Here is a 15,935-nt window from a genome sequence, read left to right on the forward strand (position 1 = left end):
CGTGCCAGACGACGTTTCTGCCTTGGTGGAGACTGCAGGCCAGTGGTGGTGGGGTTAGGAAACAATTAGGCTAATAAGAAAGGTGATATCAGGTAATGATAGATGCTGTAAATAAAATAAAGACAAGTGATGAGATAGGGACCAAGAGTCGGGGGCCTGCTTGGATAGGATGCTCTGAGCAGTGACATCTGACATTCCTGAAGGAGGTGAAGGAATCAGCCGTGGAAAGAGCAGCGAAGAGCGTTGCAGGCAGGGAGAACAGCAAGGGTCAAGGCCTTGAAGTGAGAAGAAGCCAGAGAGAAGGATCCCATGAGACCGGCAGATAGTGCATAGCGGGCGGGTGAGGTCAGAGGGTGTACTGAGGTTCGGAATGTCTTCTGAGAGCAAGAGAAAGTCAAGGGCAGGTCAGCAACAGCAATGCGGGGTCAGGTGGATGTTTGAACAAGTTCATTCTGGGTGCAGCTGCATGCAGAATTTCATATTTGTAGGAACTAGACCTTAAATAAATGACCCACTCTGCGTCTCAGTTCCCCATCTCTCAAGTGGGAAGTATGAGGATAGAGACACATGCCTGTCCATAGTAGGTGTTCAAATAACCACTCCCAACCCAGGAAGTACCACCACCTGTCCCCGTTAAGGCTCCCACTGGCCACCTGGGAGCCATAGAGGAAGGGGGTCCTGAGACCGGGCGGGCCTGGGGGGAGGTGGTGCTCCAGGTGGGAGGTACTGCATGGTGGCTCCGTCTGCCTGCTGGCGTGCTTTGGGAGCCCCACCTGACCCTTCCTGTCTCCCCCTGGGGCCTCGCTCTGCCCCCATCTCTCCTATGTGTGCTACAGGTGAAGGCTACCATGTACCTGACCTACCTACGAGCGGTGGGCACCCCGCTCTGCCTCTATGCACTTTTCCTCTTCCTTTGCCAGCAAGTGGCCTCCTTCTGCCGTGGCTACTGGCTGAGCCTGTGGGCAGACGACCCCATCGTGGACGGGCAGCAGACTCACGCGGCCCTGCGGGGCTGGGTCTTCGGGCTCCTGGGCTGTCTCCAAGGTACCCCCCTCCATCCTCCAGCTGCACCCAAGAGTGCCTCGGGGCTGCCTCACCTACACACCCAGGCTCATCCTCTCTTTCCTGAACATCTGTGCAACGGTCCTGGCTGCAAACACAGACCTGCATCCTTAAGCTGGGGCTGGGGAAGTCCCTACTTTTACAGACCCCTTAGAGTTTCTCCCAGCCTCATTGGCAAAGGCAGAATGTTGGCCCCCAGGTTTGGGGGCACCTGAGCACTTAGGTGGGGCAGCAGGTCAGCTGGACTCTTTCCCTCCCCCAAGCAGAGAACCGCTCCAAAGTCTGGCTGCTGTTGGCTTCCAGCACTCCCACATGGCTGCCGCTGCCCCCCTCCCAACCCCAGAGGAGGTGGGTCCTGGACCATTTCCCCACCATCAATGCCCCCTAACTTCTCTCTCTCTCTCTTTTTTTAAATAGCTTTATGTTTTGGGTTCACAGCAAAATTGAGCAGAAGGTATAGAAATATACCCCCCACTTCCACATGTATATAGCCTAGGTCATTATCAACATCCCCCAGTGGTGCGTTTGTCACAAATAATGAACCTATATCCTAGCTACCTGAAGTCCACAGTTTTTTTTAAACAGTCTTCTTCTTCTTTTTTTTGGTGGGCAGGGGGAGGCTGTGCTTTGCTTCAGTTGAGGCACATGGGATCTTTGATCTTTGTTTCAGTATGCAGGATCTTTAGTTGCGGCATGTGGGATCTAGTTCCCAGACCAGGGATCCACCCTGGGCCACCTGCATTGGGAGTGCGGAGTCTTAGCCATTGGACCAGGAGCGAAGTCCCCTGGACTCCCCAGTTTTCATCAGGGTTCACTCTGAGAGTTGTACATCCCATTAGTTCATTAGTTCAGTCACTCAGTCGTGTCCAACTCTTTGCGACCCCATGAATCGCAGCACGCCAGGCCTCCCTGTCCATCACCAACTCCCAGAGTTCACTCAGACTCACGTCATTCGAGTCGGTGATGCCATCCAGCCATCTCATCCTCTGTCGTCCCCTTCTCCTCCTGCCCCCAATCCCTCCCAGCATCAGAGTCTTTTCCAATGAGTCAACTCTTCACATGAGGTGGCCAAAGTACTAGAGTTTCAGCTTTAGCATCATTCCTTCCAAAGAAATCCCAGGGCTGATCTCCTTCAGAATGGACTGGTTGGATCTCCTTGCAGTCCAAGGGACTCAAGAGTCTTCTCCAACAAAACAGCTCAAAAGCATCAATTCTTCGGCGCTCAGCTTTCTTCACAGTCCTACTCTCACATCCATACATGACCACTGGAAAAACCATAGCCTTGACTAGACGGACCTTAGTTGGCAAAGTAATGTCTCTGCTTTTCAATATGCTGTCTAGGTTGGTCATAACTTTCCTTCCAAGAAGTAAGCGTCTTTTAATTTCATGGCTGCAATCACCATCTGCAGTGATTTTGAAGCCCAAAAAAATAAAGTCTGACACTGTTTCCACTGTTTCCCCATCTATTTCCCATGAAGTGATGGGACCGGATGCCATGAGCTTCGTTTTCTGAATGTTGAGCTTTAAGCCAACTTTTTCACTCTCCACTTTCACTTTCATCAAGAGGCTTTTGAGTTCCTCTTCACTTTCTGCCATAAGGGTGGTGTCATCTGCATATCTAAGGTTATTGATATTTCTCCTGGCAATCTTGATTCCAGCTTGTGTTTCTTCCAGTCCAGTGTTTCTCATGATGTACTCAGCATATAAGTTAAATAAGCAGGGTGACAATATACAGCCTTGACATACTCCTTTTCCTATTTGGAACCAGTCTGTTGTTCCATGTCCAGTTCTAACTGTTGCTTCCTGACCTGCATACAGTACATCCCATAGGCTTGGACAAATGTATAATGACATATATCCACCATTAGAGTGTCATATGGAATAGTTTTACTGCCTACAATTATCTGTGCTCTACACCTTCACCTCTGTTTCATCGATCTGATTGTCTGTGCTTTCACCAATACCACACAGTCTTTTTTATTTTTTCTGAGTTCTATACTGTATTTTTCTTCCACATTTATTGATGTAGTTGACACGCAGCTCTGTGATTTGACTTACATCATGAACTGATTACCATAATAAGTTTGGTGAACATCTGTCATCTCTGTATAAGATACAAAATGTTAAACAAATATTAAACAATTTTTCTTTGTGATGAGAACTCTTAGGAGTTACTCTCTTAGCTTTCATATACAACATACATCAGTGTTAATTAGGGCTTCCAGGTGGCTCAGATGGTAAAGAATATGCCTGCAATGCAGGAGACGGAGGTTCGATCCCTGGGTCAGGAAGATCCCCTGGAGAAGGGAATGGCAACCCACTCCAGTATGCTTGCCTGGAGAATTCCATGGACAGAGGAGCCTGGCGGGCTGCGGTCCATGGGGTTGCAAAGAGCTGGACACGACTGACTAACACTTTCACTTTCAGTGTTAATTATATTCATCATGTTGTACATTACATCCCCAGTATCTACTTACCTAATAGCTAGAAGTTTGTAACTTTTGACCACGTTTATCCAGTTCTCCCTCCCCCCACACCTCACCTCTGGCAACCAGAAGTCTGATATGAGTGTGTTCGTTTGTGAAGTGTAATACATACAACGCTGTGTTAGTTCCTCTTCAAAGTTTTCAACTTTCCCTTATGGTACTTGTTGACTATTGGTCTCATGCCAGTTTCCTGCTCCATAACATAGTAATTTGATATTTGTCTGCATTTCAAAATGGTGCCCATGGGAAGTCTTAGTTATGCTCTACCACCATAAAAAGATATTAGATAATTATTGACAATATTACACTATATATTTCATACCTCTTGACCCATTTATATTGTAAAGGGAAATTTGTCCCTTCTCTGATCTATTTCTCTCCTCCTTCCACTCCCCTCTCCTATAGCAACCTCCTGTTTTTCTCTCCGTGTGACTCTGTTTAGTTATGTTTGTTTATTTGTTTTGTTCTTTCGATTCCACATATAAGTCAAATTACACAGGATTTGTCTTTCTCTGTCCTTTCATTTAGCATAATACCTTCTAGGTCCATCATGTTGTCCCAAATGGCAAGAGTTTTCTTTTCGGCTGAGTCATATTCTATTGTATATATACTGCGTCTTGTATATCCATTCATCCATCAGTGGGCACTTCTGTTTCTTCCATATCTTGGCTTTTGTAAATAATACTGCAATGAGCATAGCGGTGCCTGTATCTTTTCAAATTAGTGTTTTCATTTGGGGGGAATAAATGTCTAGACTTGGACCTGCTGGATTGTATGGAAGTTCTACTTTTAATAGTTTGAGGAGTCCCATACAGTTTTCCGTGGTGGCCACACCAGTTTACATTCCCCTCTACAGCGCATAAGGGTCCTCTTTTCTCCACATCCTCACCAACACTTGTTTTGTTGTCTTTTTGAGAATAGCCATTCTGACAGGTATGAGATCGTATCTCATTACATTTCCCTGATGACTAGTGATGGTGAGCATCTTTTCAAGCACCTGCTGACCATCTGTATGTCGTATTTGAAAAAATGTCCATTCAGATTCTCTGTGCATTTTTCAATTGGGTTGTTTGGTTTTTTGACATTGAGTTGGTTGAGTTCTTAGTATATTTGGGATATGAACCCCTTAGAAATATCATTTGCAAATAACTTCTCCCATTCAGTAGGCTAATTTTTCATTTTGTTGATAATTTACTTCACTGTGCAAAAGATTTTTAGTTTAATGTAGTCATATGTTATTGAAAGAGGTTTTTGTTGTTTGGGGTTTTTTTTTTTTTCATGAACAAGTGCTGGATTTTATAATCTTTTTCTGCATCTATTGATATGATCATGTAATTTTTCTTCTTTAGTCTGTTCTGTAGTAGATTACATTAATTGATTTTTCAAATGTTGAAGCAGCTCTGCATATCTGGGATAAATTCCACTTGGTCATGATGTATAATTCATTTCATACATTGTCGGACTTCACTTGTTATTTTGTTGAGGATTTTTGCATGTCCGTTCTTTAGAGACATTGGTCTATGCAGTTTTCTTGTAATGTTTGTCTGATTCTGGCTTTAAGGAATGCTGACCTCATAGAATAAGTTAGGAAATACTCCCACTGCTTCAATCCTCTGAACGATATTACAGAGAATCTGAAAAAGATTGTAGAGATTAATGTAATTTCTCTTTAAATATTTGTTAGAACTCAACGAGGAACTCACCTGAGCCTGGCACTTTGTGTTTTGGAAAGCTATTATCAATTCAGTTTCTCTAATAGTTTCTGAATAGGCCTACTTAGATTATTTCTTCTTGCATAAGTCTAGGTAGATTGTATCTATCAAGGAATTGGTCCATTTCTCCTAGGTTGTCAAATTTATAGGCATAGAGTTATTCATAGTATTCATTTTTTATACTTTTAATATCCATGGGATTTGTAATGACATCCTTTTATTTAAAAGTTCAGATATTACTAATTTGTCTCCTCTCTCTTTTTTCTTAGTCTGGCTATAAGCTTATATTTTTTATCTTTAAAAAAAATTTTTTTTATCTTTTCAAAGACCTTGGCTTTGTTTTCATTGATTTTCTTTATGATTTCCTGTTTTCCATTTCATTGATTTCTACTGTGTTTTTTATTGTTCACTTTCTTCTGCTCCTTTTGGCTTCAGTTTTCTCTTTTTCTAGTTTCCTAAGGTGAAAGCTCAGATGGTGAATTTTAGAGCTTCCTTTTTTCCTAATATATGCTTATTCAGTACTATCAGGCTCTCACTAAGTCGCTTCGGTCTGACTCTTTGCCACCCTATGGGCTGGAGCCCCCCAGGTTCCTCTGTCCATGGGATTCTCCAGGCCAGAATACTGGAGTGGTAGCCATGCCCTCCTCCAGGGGATCTTCTCATCCAGGGATCAAACCTGCATCTCTTATGTCTTCTGCATCGGCAGGCGGGTTCTTCAGCCCTCGCACTGCCTGGGAAGCCCCGTTCAGTGCTCTCCATTCATCTTAAGTACTGTTTTCACTACATCCTCCAAATTTGATGCCGTGTTTTTATTTTCATTCAGTTTAATATATTTTAAGATTTCTCATGAGGTTCCTCCTTTGACCCATGTGTTACTTAGAAATGTGTTGTTTAATCTTCAAGTATTTGGGGATTTTCCAAGTATTGTTGTGTCATTCCACTGTAGTCTGAGAACAGACATTGTAAAGTTTCTCCTCTTTTAAATTTGTTAAGGTGTTTTCTGTGGCCCAGAATGTGGTCTATCTTAGTGAATGTTTCATATGAACTTAGGAATTTGTTCTGCTGCCGTTGGATGAAGTGCTCTATTGATGTTCATTGTATCCAGTTGACTGATGGTGGTGTTGAGTTCATCTCTGTCCTTACTGATTTTCTGCCCACTGCGTCTGTCCTTTTCTTATAGAGAGAAGTTGAGGTCTCCAACTATGATAATGGATGCATCTATTTCTCCTTGCAGTTCTATCAGTTTTTGCCTCACATATTTTGATGCCCTCTTATTAGGCAGTACACATTAAGGATTGTTCTGTCTTCTTGAGAACTGACACGTTTATCATTATATAATGCCCTCTTTATCCCTGATAACTTGCCTTACTCTAAAGTCTGCTCTATTTGAAATTAATATAGCTAAAAACTATATAGGTATAATGTACTAACTATATAAAACTATATGTCTCAACCTAGTTTAAACAACAAGAGAATGTATTGGCTTATGCGACTGGAATCCATAGGTAACTAGCTTCAGGTATGGCTGGATCCAGAGGTTCAACAAATGCTGGAAGATTAGCTTCCTTTTCTTCCTCTATGATAGCTTCCTGTGCAGGCAGGCAACCTGCTTTGGTGGTAAGATGGTATCTCACAGTTCCAGTCTGGCCACCTCAAAAAAGTGAGCACCTCTTCCCAAAAGTCCTAGCAGAGTCCCAGGTCTCACTCTTATTGGCCTGACTTGGGTCATGTGTTCACCCCTGAACTAACTGAAGAGGTTTGGATTGTCCGGGGATGAAATTCTCCCCACTCTAGAAACAAAGAATGAAGTTAGCTCCATTCCAAGAACGTAGATGGGCTCTGGGAGGAAGTGGGTGTATTGGTTTCCTAAGGCTGCCGTGGGCTTCCCAAGGCTGACACTAGTGGTAAAGAATTCACCTACCAATGCAAGAGATGCGGGCTCAGTCCCTGGGTCAGGAAGATCCCCTGGAGGAGGAAAGGGCAACTTACTCCAGTATTCTTGCTTGAATAATCCCATGGACAGAGAAGCCTGGCCGCCTACGGTCCATGAGGTCACAAAAGAGTCAGACACCACTAAGCAGCTAAACAAGAACAAAGGGGCTGCCATAAAACTGATTACCACAAGCTTGGTAGCTTAGAACAACAGAAATTTTATTCTCTCACAATTCTGAAGCCAGAAGTCCAAAGTCAGGGGGTCAGCAAAAATCGGTCCCTCTTGGAGGCTCTGAAGGAGAAACTGTCCCATGCCTTTCGCCTAGCTTCTACTGGTCGCCGGCCATCCTCGGCATACCTGGGCTTGTGTTGCATCACTGCCTCCATATTCACAGCATCTTCTCTTCTTATCCAATGGCACCAGTCATTGGATTTAGACCCTGCCCTAAATCCAGGATGATTTCATCTCAAGCTCATTCACTAATAATATCTTCAAAGACTCTATTTCCAAATAAGGTCACTTTCTGAGATTCCTGGTAGACATGAATATGGAAGGAGGACACTATTCAACCCTCTACATGGTGGTTCCATCAAGGGATAATCAGGGTGGTCATAAGATAAGATAGTCACCATGGGGTGATGGGGGTCTCCAGCCGTGATGCCCTGATGTCTCTGTCCCCAGCAATCGGGCTGTTTGCCTCCATGGCCACAGTGCTCCTCGGTGGGATCCAGGCATCGAGCCTGCTCTTCCGGGGGCTGCTGTGGGATGTGGCCCGGTCTCCTATTGGCTTCTTTGAGAGGACGCCCATTGGGAACCTGCTGAACCGCTTCTCCAAGGAGACAGACATAGTAGATGTGGACATCCCAGACAAACTCCGGTCTCTACTGATGTATGCCTTCGGACTCCTGGAAGTTGGGCTGGTGGTGACAGTGACCACCCCATTGGCTGTCGTGGCCATCCTGCCACTGCTCCTCCTCTATGCTGGGTTTCAGGTAAGGAGAGCTCAAGGAAGCTCCTGGGGTCATCCAAGGTCACCTCCTCCAGTCCCCTGTGTCTGGACAGGACTCAGTGTAAGAGGTTCTATGCAGCTGGACATCTAGGGGCCACCCTTAAAAGAATTCTCAGAGACAGAGACACCATGGTCTAACACTTATTCTCATCTCTGTCTCTCAAATGTTCACATCAAACTTCTTAATGTCTAATAGTTTATCAGGCTGCTACCGAAATCAGCTTCCTGTTCTCCAGTGATCTGGAAACCAAGAAGGCATTGCAAGCTCTTGAAGACTGTTGTATTAGGCTAGACTCTTTCAATGGTTAAAACCAGAGACCAACTGAAATTAGCTTAAACACAAGAACCCAATTCAATGACTTATGCTCCCAGGGTGTAGGGGATCAGCTGTTATCAGGGTGCTGTCACTCCACATCACCCTTTAGTGGATCTCGAAGTGTGTTATCAGAACAGCAGCATCAGTTTCACCTGGGAACTAGTTAGAAATACACCTTCTCAGGCCCCATCCAAGACCCCCTGATTCAGATACTATGGAGGTGGGGCCCAGAAATCTGGATTTTAAAGAACCTTCCAGATAATTCCAATCCATGCCAATATTTAAGACTCACTTATTCAGCTCTGCTTGGCCTAATTTTGCACACATGTCTTCTCCAGAGGGCAACCCTGTACTTACAGCCTCCCACCTCAGCAACCCCAGCACAAGCAACCTTTCTCCAGCTCAGCAATCATACATCAGTTCCAGGGAAGATTCAGATTGGCCCTTCATGGGGCATATGTTCATCCTGAACTCATCACTGTGACCAAAGGAATAGTTTACTTTGCCTAGCAGGGCTATGTCATGTGACTACCTCCTTGATCAGATCTTATTAGTGACAGCTAACCTCCCATCCCCTCAAGGAAATCAGAAGTAGAAAAAAACCTTGGTAGCCAGACAAAAATCAGAAGTAGAAAAAAACAACATGATAGCCAGACAATGTCCATGGTATCACTTCCCTCCACAACTATCCCAAGTCTCTTCTCTACCCTCTTGAGCTGGGGGAGGAACTGCTTTCTCTGTCTGAAGCTTTGGAGTTGGGCAGAGATGGATTTGAATCCAGGTCCTGGCACTTGTGTGCTGTAGAGGCTTGGTCCACTTAATTCCTCTGAGTCCCTGGTGTTCTTATGTATATGCTGTGAACGATGCTTACTGCTTCTATATTCACATCACTGCCCACCTCCAAATGCCCACCTCACCATGACCAAATACTGCAGTTCACCCTTGAACAACATGGAGATTAGAGGCACCAACCCTCCTTGCTATTGAAAATGTGCTTCTGAGTTGCAGTCGCTCCTCTGTATACACAGTTCCTTCGTATCCACAGATTCAGCCAAGTGTGGGTCGTGTCATAGTGTAGTATTTACTATTGAGATTTACTGCTGCTGCTGCTGCTGCTAAGTCGCTTCAGTCGTGTCCGACTCTGTGCAACCCCAAGGACTGCAGCCTACGAGGCTCCCCCGTCCCTGGGATTCTCCAGGCAAGAACACTGGAGTGGGTAGCCATTTCCTTCTCCAGTGCATGAAAGTGTAAAGTGAAAGTGAAGTCACTCAGTCGTGTCTGACTCTTAGCAACCCCATGGACTGCAGCCTACCAGGCTCCTCCATCCATGAGATTTTCCGGGCAACAGTACTGGAGTGGGGTGCCATTGCCTTCTCCCATTGAGATTTACTAAAAATCCGCAAATAAGTGAACTCATGCAGTTCAGACCCATGTTGTTCAAGAGTCAGCTGTATTCGGAAAGAGCCTGGCATGCAGCCCAGTGATCACAAAGGCAGGTTCCTCCCCACCTGCCAGCTGTACAACACTTCCCATGTCAAAGCAGATAACAACATACATTGTGTTCATCACTGTGTTCCCAGCACTCGACATGTAATCCTCGAGTTAAGTGAATGCATTCGACTTGTCCAGCTGCCTTCCTTGCCTGTTGTGGCTTTGCTCCCACGATGACTGGCCCTGAGTGAAGCAGTTGGCCTTGGAGCTGAGAATGAGACATGTACAACAGATTAGTGGTTTCTCCACCCTGGGTGTGCTTGAGACTCACTTGAAGGCTTTTGAAAAATTCCAAAGCCATGCTGATGATGCCAGAAGTTCAGACTTAATAGTTCTGGGGTGAGGCACTGGGAGTTTTTGAGGCTTCCCAGGTGATTTTTAAAATGACCCATGGAACTCTGATTCTGCAAGGACACTGGAGCCCAGAGAGGAGAGGCAGCTGACCCAAGGTCACACAGCTAGCTGGTAACAACTCCCTCTGCTTCTCAGACTCTCTCTGTGTTTGTGACTTCTCTGCCATCCTGCTTCAGAGCCTATACGTGGCCAGCTCGTGCCAGCTCAGACGCCTGGAGTCAGCCAGACACTCATATGTATGTTCTCATGTGGCCGAGACATTCCAGGGCGGGCCGGTGGTCAGGGCCTTCCAGGTCCAGGGCCCCTTTACGGCTCAGAATGACGCACACGTGGATGAAAGCCAGAGAGTCAGTTTCCCGCGGCTGGTGGCTGACAGGTAGGAAGGGGTCAGAAAAGACCCTGTAATCCATCTGTGTCCCCTGAGAATGAGAGAATGTCATACTGTGTGGCCAGAGAGGTCAAGTGGCCTGCCCAGGGTCACACCACGAGTCGAGGGTAAACAGAGCCTAGATCCCAGGGGTACACATGGCTCACATATGAGCAGATGCAGATTGGCCTGGGGTTCCCCGACAGCAGGTGGGCAGGAGGTACAGATGTCAGAAAAAGGGCAGAACCCTCTGTTGCCTTGATGACAAAGGAGCTACATAAACATCCTCAGTCTCCTTTCAGTACTAAGCAAGAATAAGAACCCCAGCTTTGAGAACAGACAGACACGGGTGCAAATCCCAGCTCTCCAACTTGGTAGCTGGGTGATCTTGGGCAAGTCACGTAACCTCTCTGAGCCTCATTCGTTAAAGTGGGTTTGCACTCGTGGAGTGGCTGTTGAGACTAAACAAATATCGCTAATACTTGTAATGTGCTCACCACATACGCAGCACAGTCCTGAGCATCTTCTGTGGGTTAATTGATTTAATCCTTTTAGCAACGCCACCAGGCAGAGACTCTTTCCCAGAGGATGACTCTTAGGCACAGAGAGATTTAGGAACTTTCCCAGGGCCACACAGCAAATATGTGGTGGAATCAGGATTTGAATCCAGGCAGTGTGATGCCAGAGTGTGGAGAAGGGCAAGCCCATAGCAGATGTGAATTCAGTAAATGTCAGTTCCTCTCTTTTCTGCCCAGGTCCCCAGCCAGCTGGGGCTGTGAAGCTCTGTAGCTGTGGGTAGTGTCTCAACTCCATCTGCCCCCTGGGGGACCTGTCCTGGCCCCTTCCTGGGGTCCTAGCCTAGGGAGGAGGAACCTTACAAACATTTAGGAAGCACCTACTTTGTCCAGAGGTCAATGATTTCTGCACCATATATGGCGGGTGTATCTCATTTAATCCTCTCAACTGTAATAAGCCAGATATTATTTCATCCCACAGATGGGTAAGCCAAGGAGGAAAGAAGTGAAGGGACTCCCCCAAGGTCAGCCATCTAGGAAGTGGCAGACCCTCAATCAGGCAGATGTGGCTTCAAATCACTGTGTTTATTATGTGTGTGGACTTGGACCCTCTGAGCCCCCGTGTCCTCATCTGTCCACTGGGGACAAGAGTCTCCCCACCGTGCTGTTGTTAGGAGGACTAGGTGTTATGTGCAGTGAAACCCAGAGCTCCCTGAAGACAGGGTTTTTTATCTTGTCCCCAGCATCTCCTGCATGTGTGGCACACAGTAGGTGCCTAATACACATCTGCTGAACGAATGAATAAACAAATGGATGGTAGAGCAGGAATGCAATAAAAGGGGTGTGTATTTCTTCAGCCACTCGATATATATTTGTTGAGCACCCACTATGTGCTGGATCCTGTGCTGGGTTCTCAGTGGGGACAGAGCCATGAATGAGATGAAGTTGCTGCCCTCATGGAGCTCACGATCTGCTGATGGAGGCCGACAGTCAAGGACAGATTAGTTTAGTTTTCGAGAGTGATAGAAGGAAGGAGTGGTCTGAAGGGCTCTCTGAGGAGGTGATATCTGAGCTGACTTGTGTGAGGGTAAGGATGTTGGTCAGGTGAAGACGGAGGTGGGGTTCAGGCAGGGGGAACACAGGGGATGTGGCTCGCCACAGCCCAGGGACAAAAAGCAGAGCTTACTTGAGCACCTACTGTGTGCTGGGTTCTGAGCTGGACTCAGGCGAGATGGGGCAGCCTGGGCCTCCCCCACCCTCCGAGCTCGGGCAGGGCCTGGGTGTGGAGGAGATCATAGCCGGGACCCTGTGGGCACTCGAGCTGGCACAGCCCTTGTGCCCAGGGAAGCAGGTGTCCCTTGAGAGGCCCCCATTGATGCTACTCTTACCTGTCCCTTCGCAGGTGGCTCGCTGCCAACCTGGAGCTGGTGGGGAACGGGCTGGTGTTCGTGGCTGCCCTGTGTGCTGTGCTGAGCAAGGCCCACCTCAGCCCCGGCCTCGTGGGCTTCTCTGTCTCTGCCGCCCTCCAGGTACTCCAGACACCCCCCAACCTGGGCTCCAGGCTGTGGGCAGAGTGCACGCAGACCCCTGCCAGGGGACCTTCAAGGACCCGAGTCCAGCCTACCAGCCACTGGGGAAAACACGGCTCTGCCAGAGCCTAGGCTGGACCTCGGGCAAGACTCTTCTTCCCTCTTGGAGCCTCAGTGTACTCCTCTGGGCAGTAACCCCTTCCTTCCAGATGTTGTAAAGATTCATTGAGATAACATATATAGAGTCCATTTCCAGCGTGTTGTTAATGTTTTGTTAACTCTTAATAACAATATCTAGTGTCAGGTTATGACATCTGTAAAGGATGGCTTCCCTGGTGGCTCAGACAGTAAAGAATCTGCCTGCAATGCAGGAGACCTGGGTTTGACCCCTGGGTCAGGAACATCCCCTGGAGAAGGGAATGGCAACCCAGTCCAGTATCCTTTCCTGTAGAATCCCATGGACAGAGGAGCCTGGCAGGCTCCAGTGTGTGAGTCACAAAGAGTTAGACACGACTGAGCAACTAACACTTACACTTTTTTCACTTCTAAGGGAAGGAAAAAAAAACATATATATATAAACACACGTGCATATGCAAGTAGCATTCACTGTGAATGAGACATTGTTCTAAGAGCTTTATAACACTAGCTCATTCAGTCCTGCCCACGGCCCCCTCAGGGGTACTGTTATTGTCCTCATTCTGTAGTTGAGGCAACTAAGCTTAAGGATGCAGCAAGTAAGAGGAGGTAGCCTGACTGACAGGAGGGTGCTTTTCTAGCGCGTGGTCCAGAGGCGTCTCTGAGGAGGGAGCCTAAGATCTGCAACTCTCGAGTGCGATGACGGGGAAGGGAAGTGGAAGGTGGTCCTGGTGTGGCATCAGCAGGAGGAAAGGCCCTGGCATGGGGGGAGAGGTGCGACTGGTGTTAGAGGAACAGCACAAAAGGCGGTGTGGCTGGAGAGAGTGTTTGAGGGCAAGCTTAGAGGGAGAGGTTGGGAGGGCTGGGGGCAGGGCTGGTGCAGACAGGGCAAGTGGGCCCTGGTGAGGAGCTCAGTGAGGTTCCCGGTGTGACGGAAGTCAGTGCTGGGAGTCCTCTCTGAATGGAAGTCAGCGGGCCTGGGCCCTGCTGGGTGTCCTTGGGAGGGCTGTGCGCCCTCTCTGGTCCTGTCTCCCTACCTGCTTCAAGAAGGATTGGACAAGCTGATGTCTGAGGGCTCATTTCTGGTCCACATACTACAGTTTGACTAAAGGGGTCCTTGTGGCTACAGTCAAACTCTGCCCCCTTGTTTGCCCTGGATCCTACCTCCCAGCCCCTGCCTCACCTGGGGTGGTCTTGCTGATGCTGTCCTGAGGGGTCTTCTTGCATCAGGTGACCCAGATGCTGCAGTGGGCCGTTCGCAGCTGGACAGACCTGGAGAGCAGCATTGTGTCGGTGGAGCGATTGAAGGACTACGCCCAGACGCCCAAGGAGGTGACGGGCGGGAGGTGGGGCGGGGGCAGCAGGTCCCATCCGGGCTTCACAGCAGAGGACGGCGGACCCAGGTTGACACCTGCCGTTGGCTTCAGGGCCCCCACCACTGTAGACCGGAGTCACAGCCAAGGCGGCAGTCATAGTTAAGAGGGTAGGGTCTGGAACGAGGTCAAATCCTGGTTCCTCTGCTTCCTAGCTTAGGCACAGCAGGGCACTCCGAATGACAGGGCACCGTGAGTAACAGCACGATAGTGATATGATGGCAACATTATAGAAACATAGCAATAGCATGATGGTAACATGATAGTTGGAGGCTTCCCTGGTGATTCAGATGGTAAAGAATCTGCCTGCAGTGTGCGGGAAACTTGAGTTTGATCCCTGGATTGGGAAGATCCCCTGGAGAAGGAAATGGCAGCCTACTTCAGTATTCTTGCCAGGAGAATTCCATGGACAGAGGAGCCTGGCAGGCTACAGTCCATGAGGTTGGTTTTACTGAAACATAATGGCAGCATTGTAGGAGCAGAAGAGAAACACAGCAGCAGCCTAACAGTTCGGGGTGAGGTCATCCCACAGTAAAGGACTTCATACCGAGTCCAATACACCGTAAATGCTCAACACATGTCCACCACTCTGATTAGCCACATTTCATGGATGGGAAAGTCAAGGCTCAAGAGAGTGGAGTGACCTGTTTAAGGTCACAGGAATAGCGTATGGCAGCACCAGTCTCCACACTGCGCAGAGTTGCCCTTTTCATTAAGAAAAAAGGAGAGTATCTACCTCTATTAGTGAAAGAATATTATTTGACAGTTAATACTGGCTAATAATAATAATTTAAAGAGTAGCCAACACCATTATAATTTTCACAATACTCAATATTATTTGTTTTTAGCCTTGCTATATGCCCCATAAGAACCCTAGAGAATAGCAATAAATATGCCCATTTTATGGGGCTTCCCAGGTGGCACTACGAGGTAAAGAATCCACCTGGCAGTGCAGGAGACATGATCGACCTGGGTTGGGAAGCTCCCCTGAAGGAGGGCATGGCAACCCACTCCAGTGTTCTTGCCTGGAGAATTCCATAGACAGAGGAGCCTGGCAGGCTATAGTCTGTGGGGTCCCAAAGAGTCAGATGTGCCTAAAGTGACTTAGCATGCATGCCCATTTTACAGATGAGGAAACTGAGGATCAGAGAGGTAGGCCATTTCATGAGAAGCCTGGAGAAAGGTTCCCCTGACCCAGTGTCCCCTCCTGCCTCAGGCTCCCTGGAAGCCGCTTACCTGTGCAGCCCACCCGCCCTGGCCTCGTAGGGGGCAGATTGAGTTCCGGGATTTTGGGCTGAGATACCGACCCGAGCTCCCGCTGGCTGTGCGGGGCGTGTCCTTCAAGATCAACGCAGGAGAGAAGGTGAGTGGCTCACCTACAACTCCCTCCTCATGGTGGCCAGACTGGGCATCACCCCAGGGTCCAGGTCCTTAGCACCAGCTTCTTCCTTCCCTCCCCACCTCAGGTCCCCAGTCTCCAGACCCCTCACTCCCTCGATGGGACTTACCATCTTCCCCAGACCAACTTCCTTCTCGGTGAAACCACTCACCTTCTTGATGTCTCAGATAATGAAGCATCTCCCCAACTTCTTTCTTTTTCCTCTGTCATTAGTTGAACACCTACTATGTGCTGGGTGCTATGTTGACTGTTCC

General features: G+C 47.7%; 1 protein-coding gene across 5 annotated transcripts in view; it reads left to right on the forward strand.

The window, feature by feature from the left end:
* The window catches only part of ABCC6 (ATP binding cassette subfamily C member 6), a 66,383-nt gene that overhangs the window by 45,011 nt on the left and 5,437 nt on the right, over nt 1-15,935 (forward strand). The window contains exons 22-27 of one of the 5 annotated variants that reach the window (XR_015154671.1): nt 837-1,044; nt 7,875-8,185; nt 10,540-10,739; nt 12,648-12,774; nt 14,140-14,312; nt 15,499-15,645. Coding sequence is in view for 4 of the 5 variants with exons in the window: in XM_086375615.1 (XP_086231741.1) it covers nt 837-1,044; nt 7,875-8,185; nt 10,540-10,739; nt 12,648-12,774; nt 14,140-14,241; nt 15,499-15,645 (1,095 nt within the window). In the remaining variant the exon portion in view is untranslated. Of the gene's footprint in view, nt 1-836; nt 1,045-1,328; nt 1,411-7,874; nt 8,186-10,539; nt 10,740-12,647; nt 12,775-14,139; nt 14,313-15,498; nt 15,646-15,935 lie in introns of those variants that run through there. The other 4 variants (XM_086375615.1, XM_086375614.1, XM_086375616.1 and 1 more) reach the window with 4 other exon arrangements.

Source organism: Bos grunniens, chromosome 25 (genome assembly GCF_055505025.1).
Source record: "Bos grunniens cultivar Pamir isolate PY7600 chromosome 25, Bosgru_T2T1.0, whole genome shotgun sequence".
Classification (NCBI taxonomy): domain Eukaryota; kingdom Metazoa; phylum Chordata; class Mammalia; order Artiodactyla; family Bovidae; genus Bos; species Bos grunniens.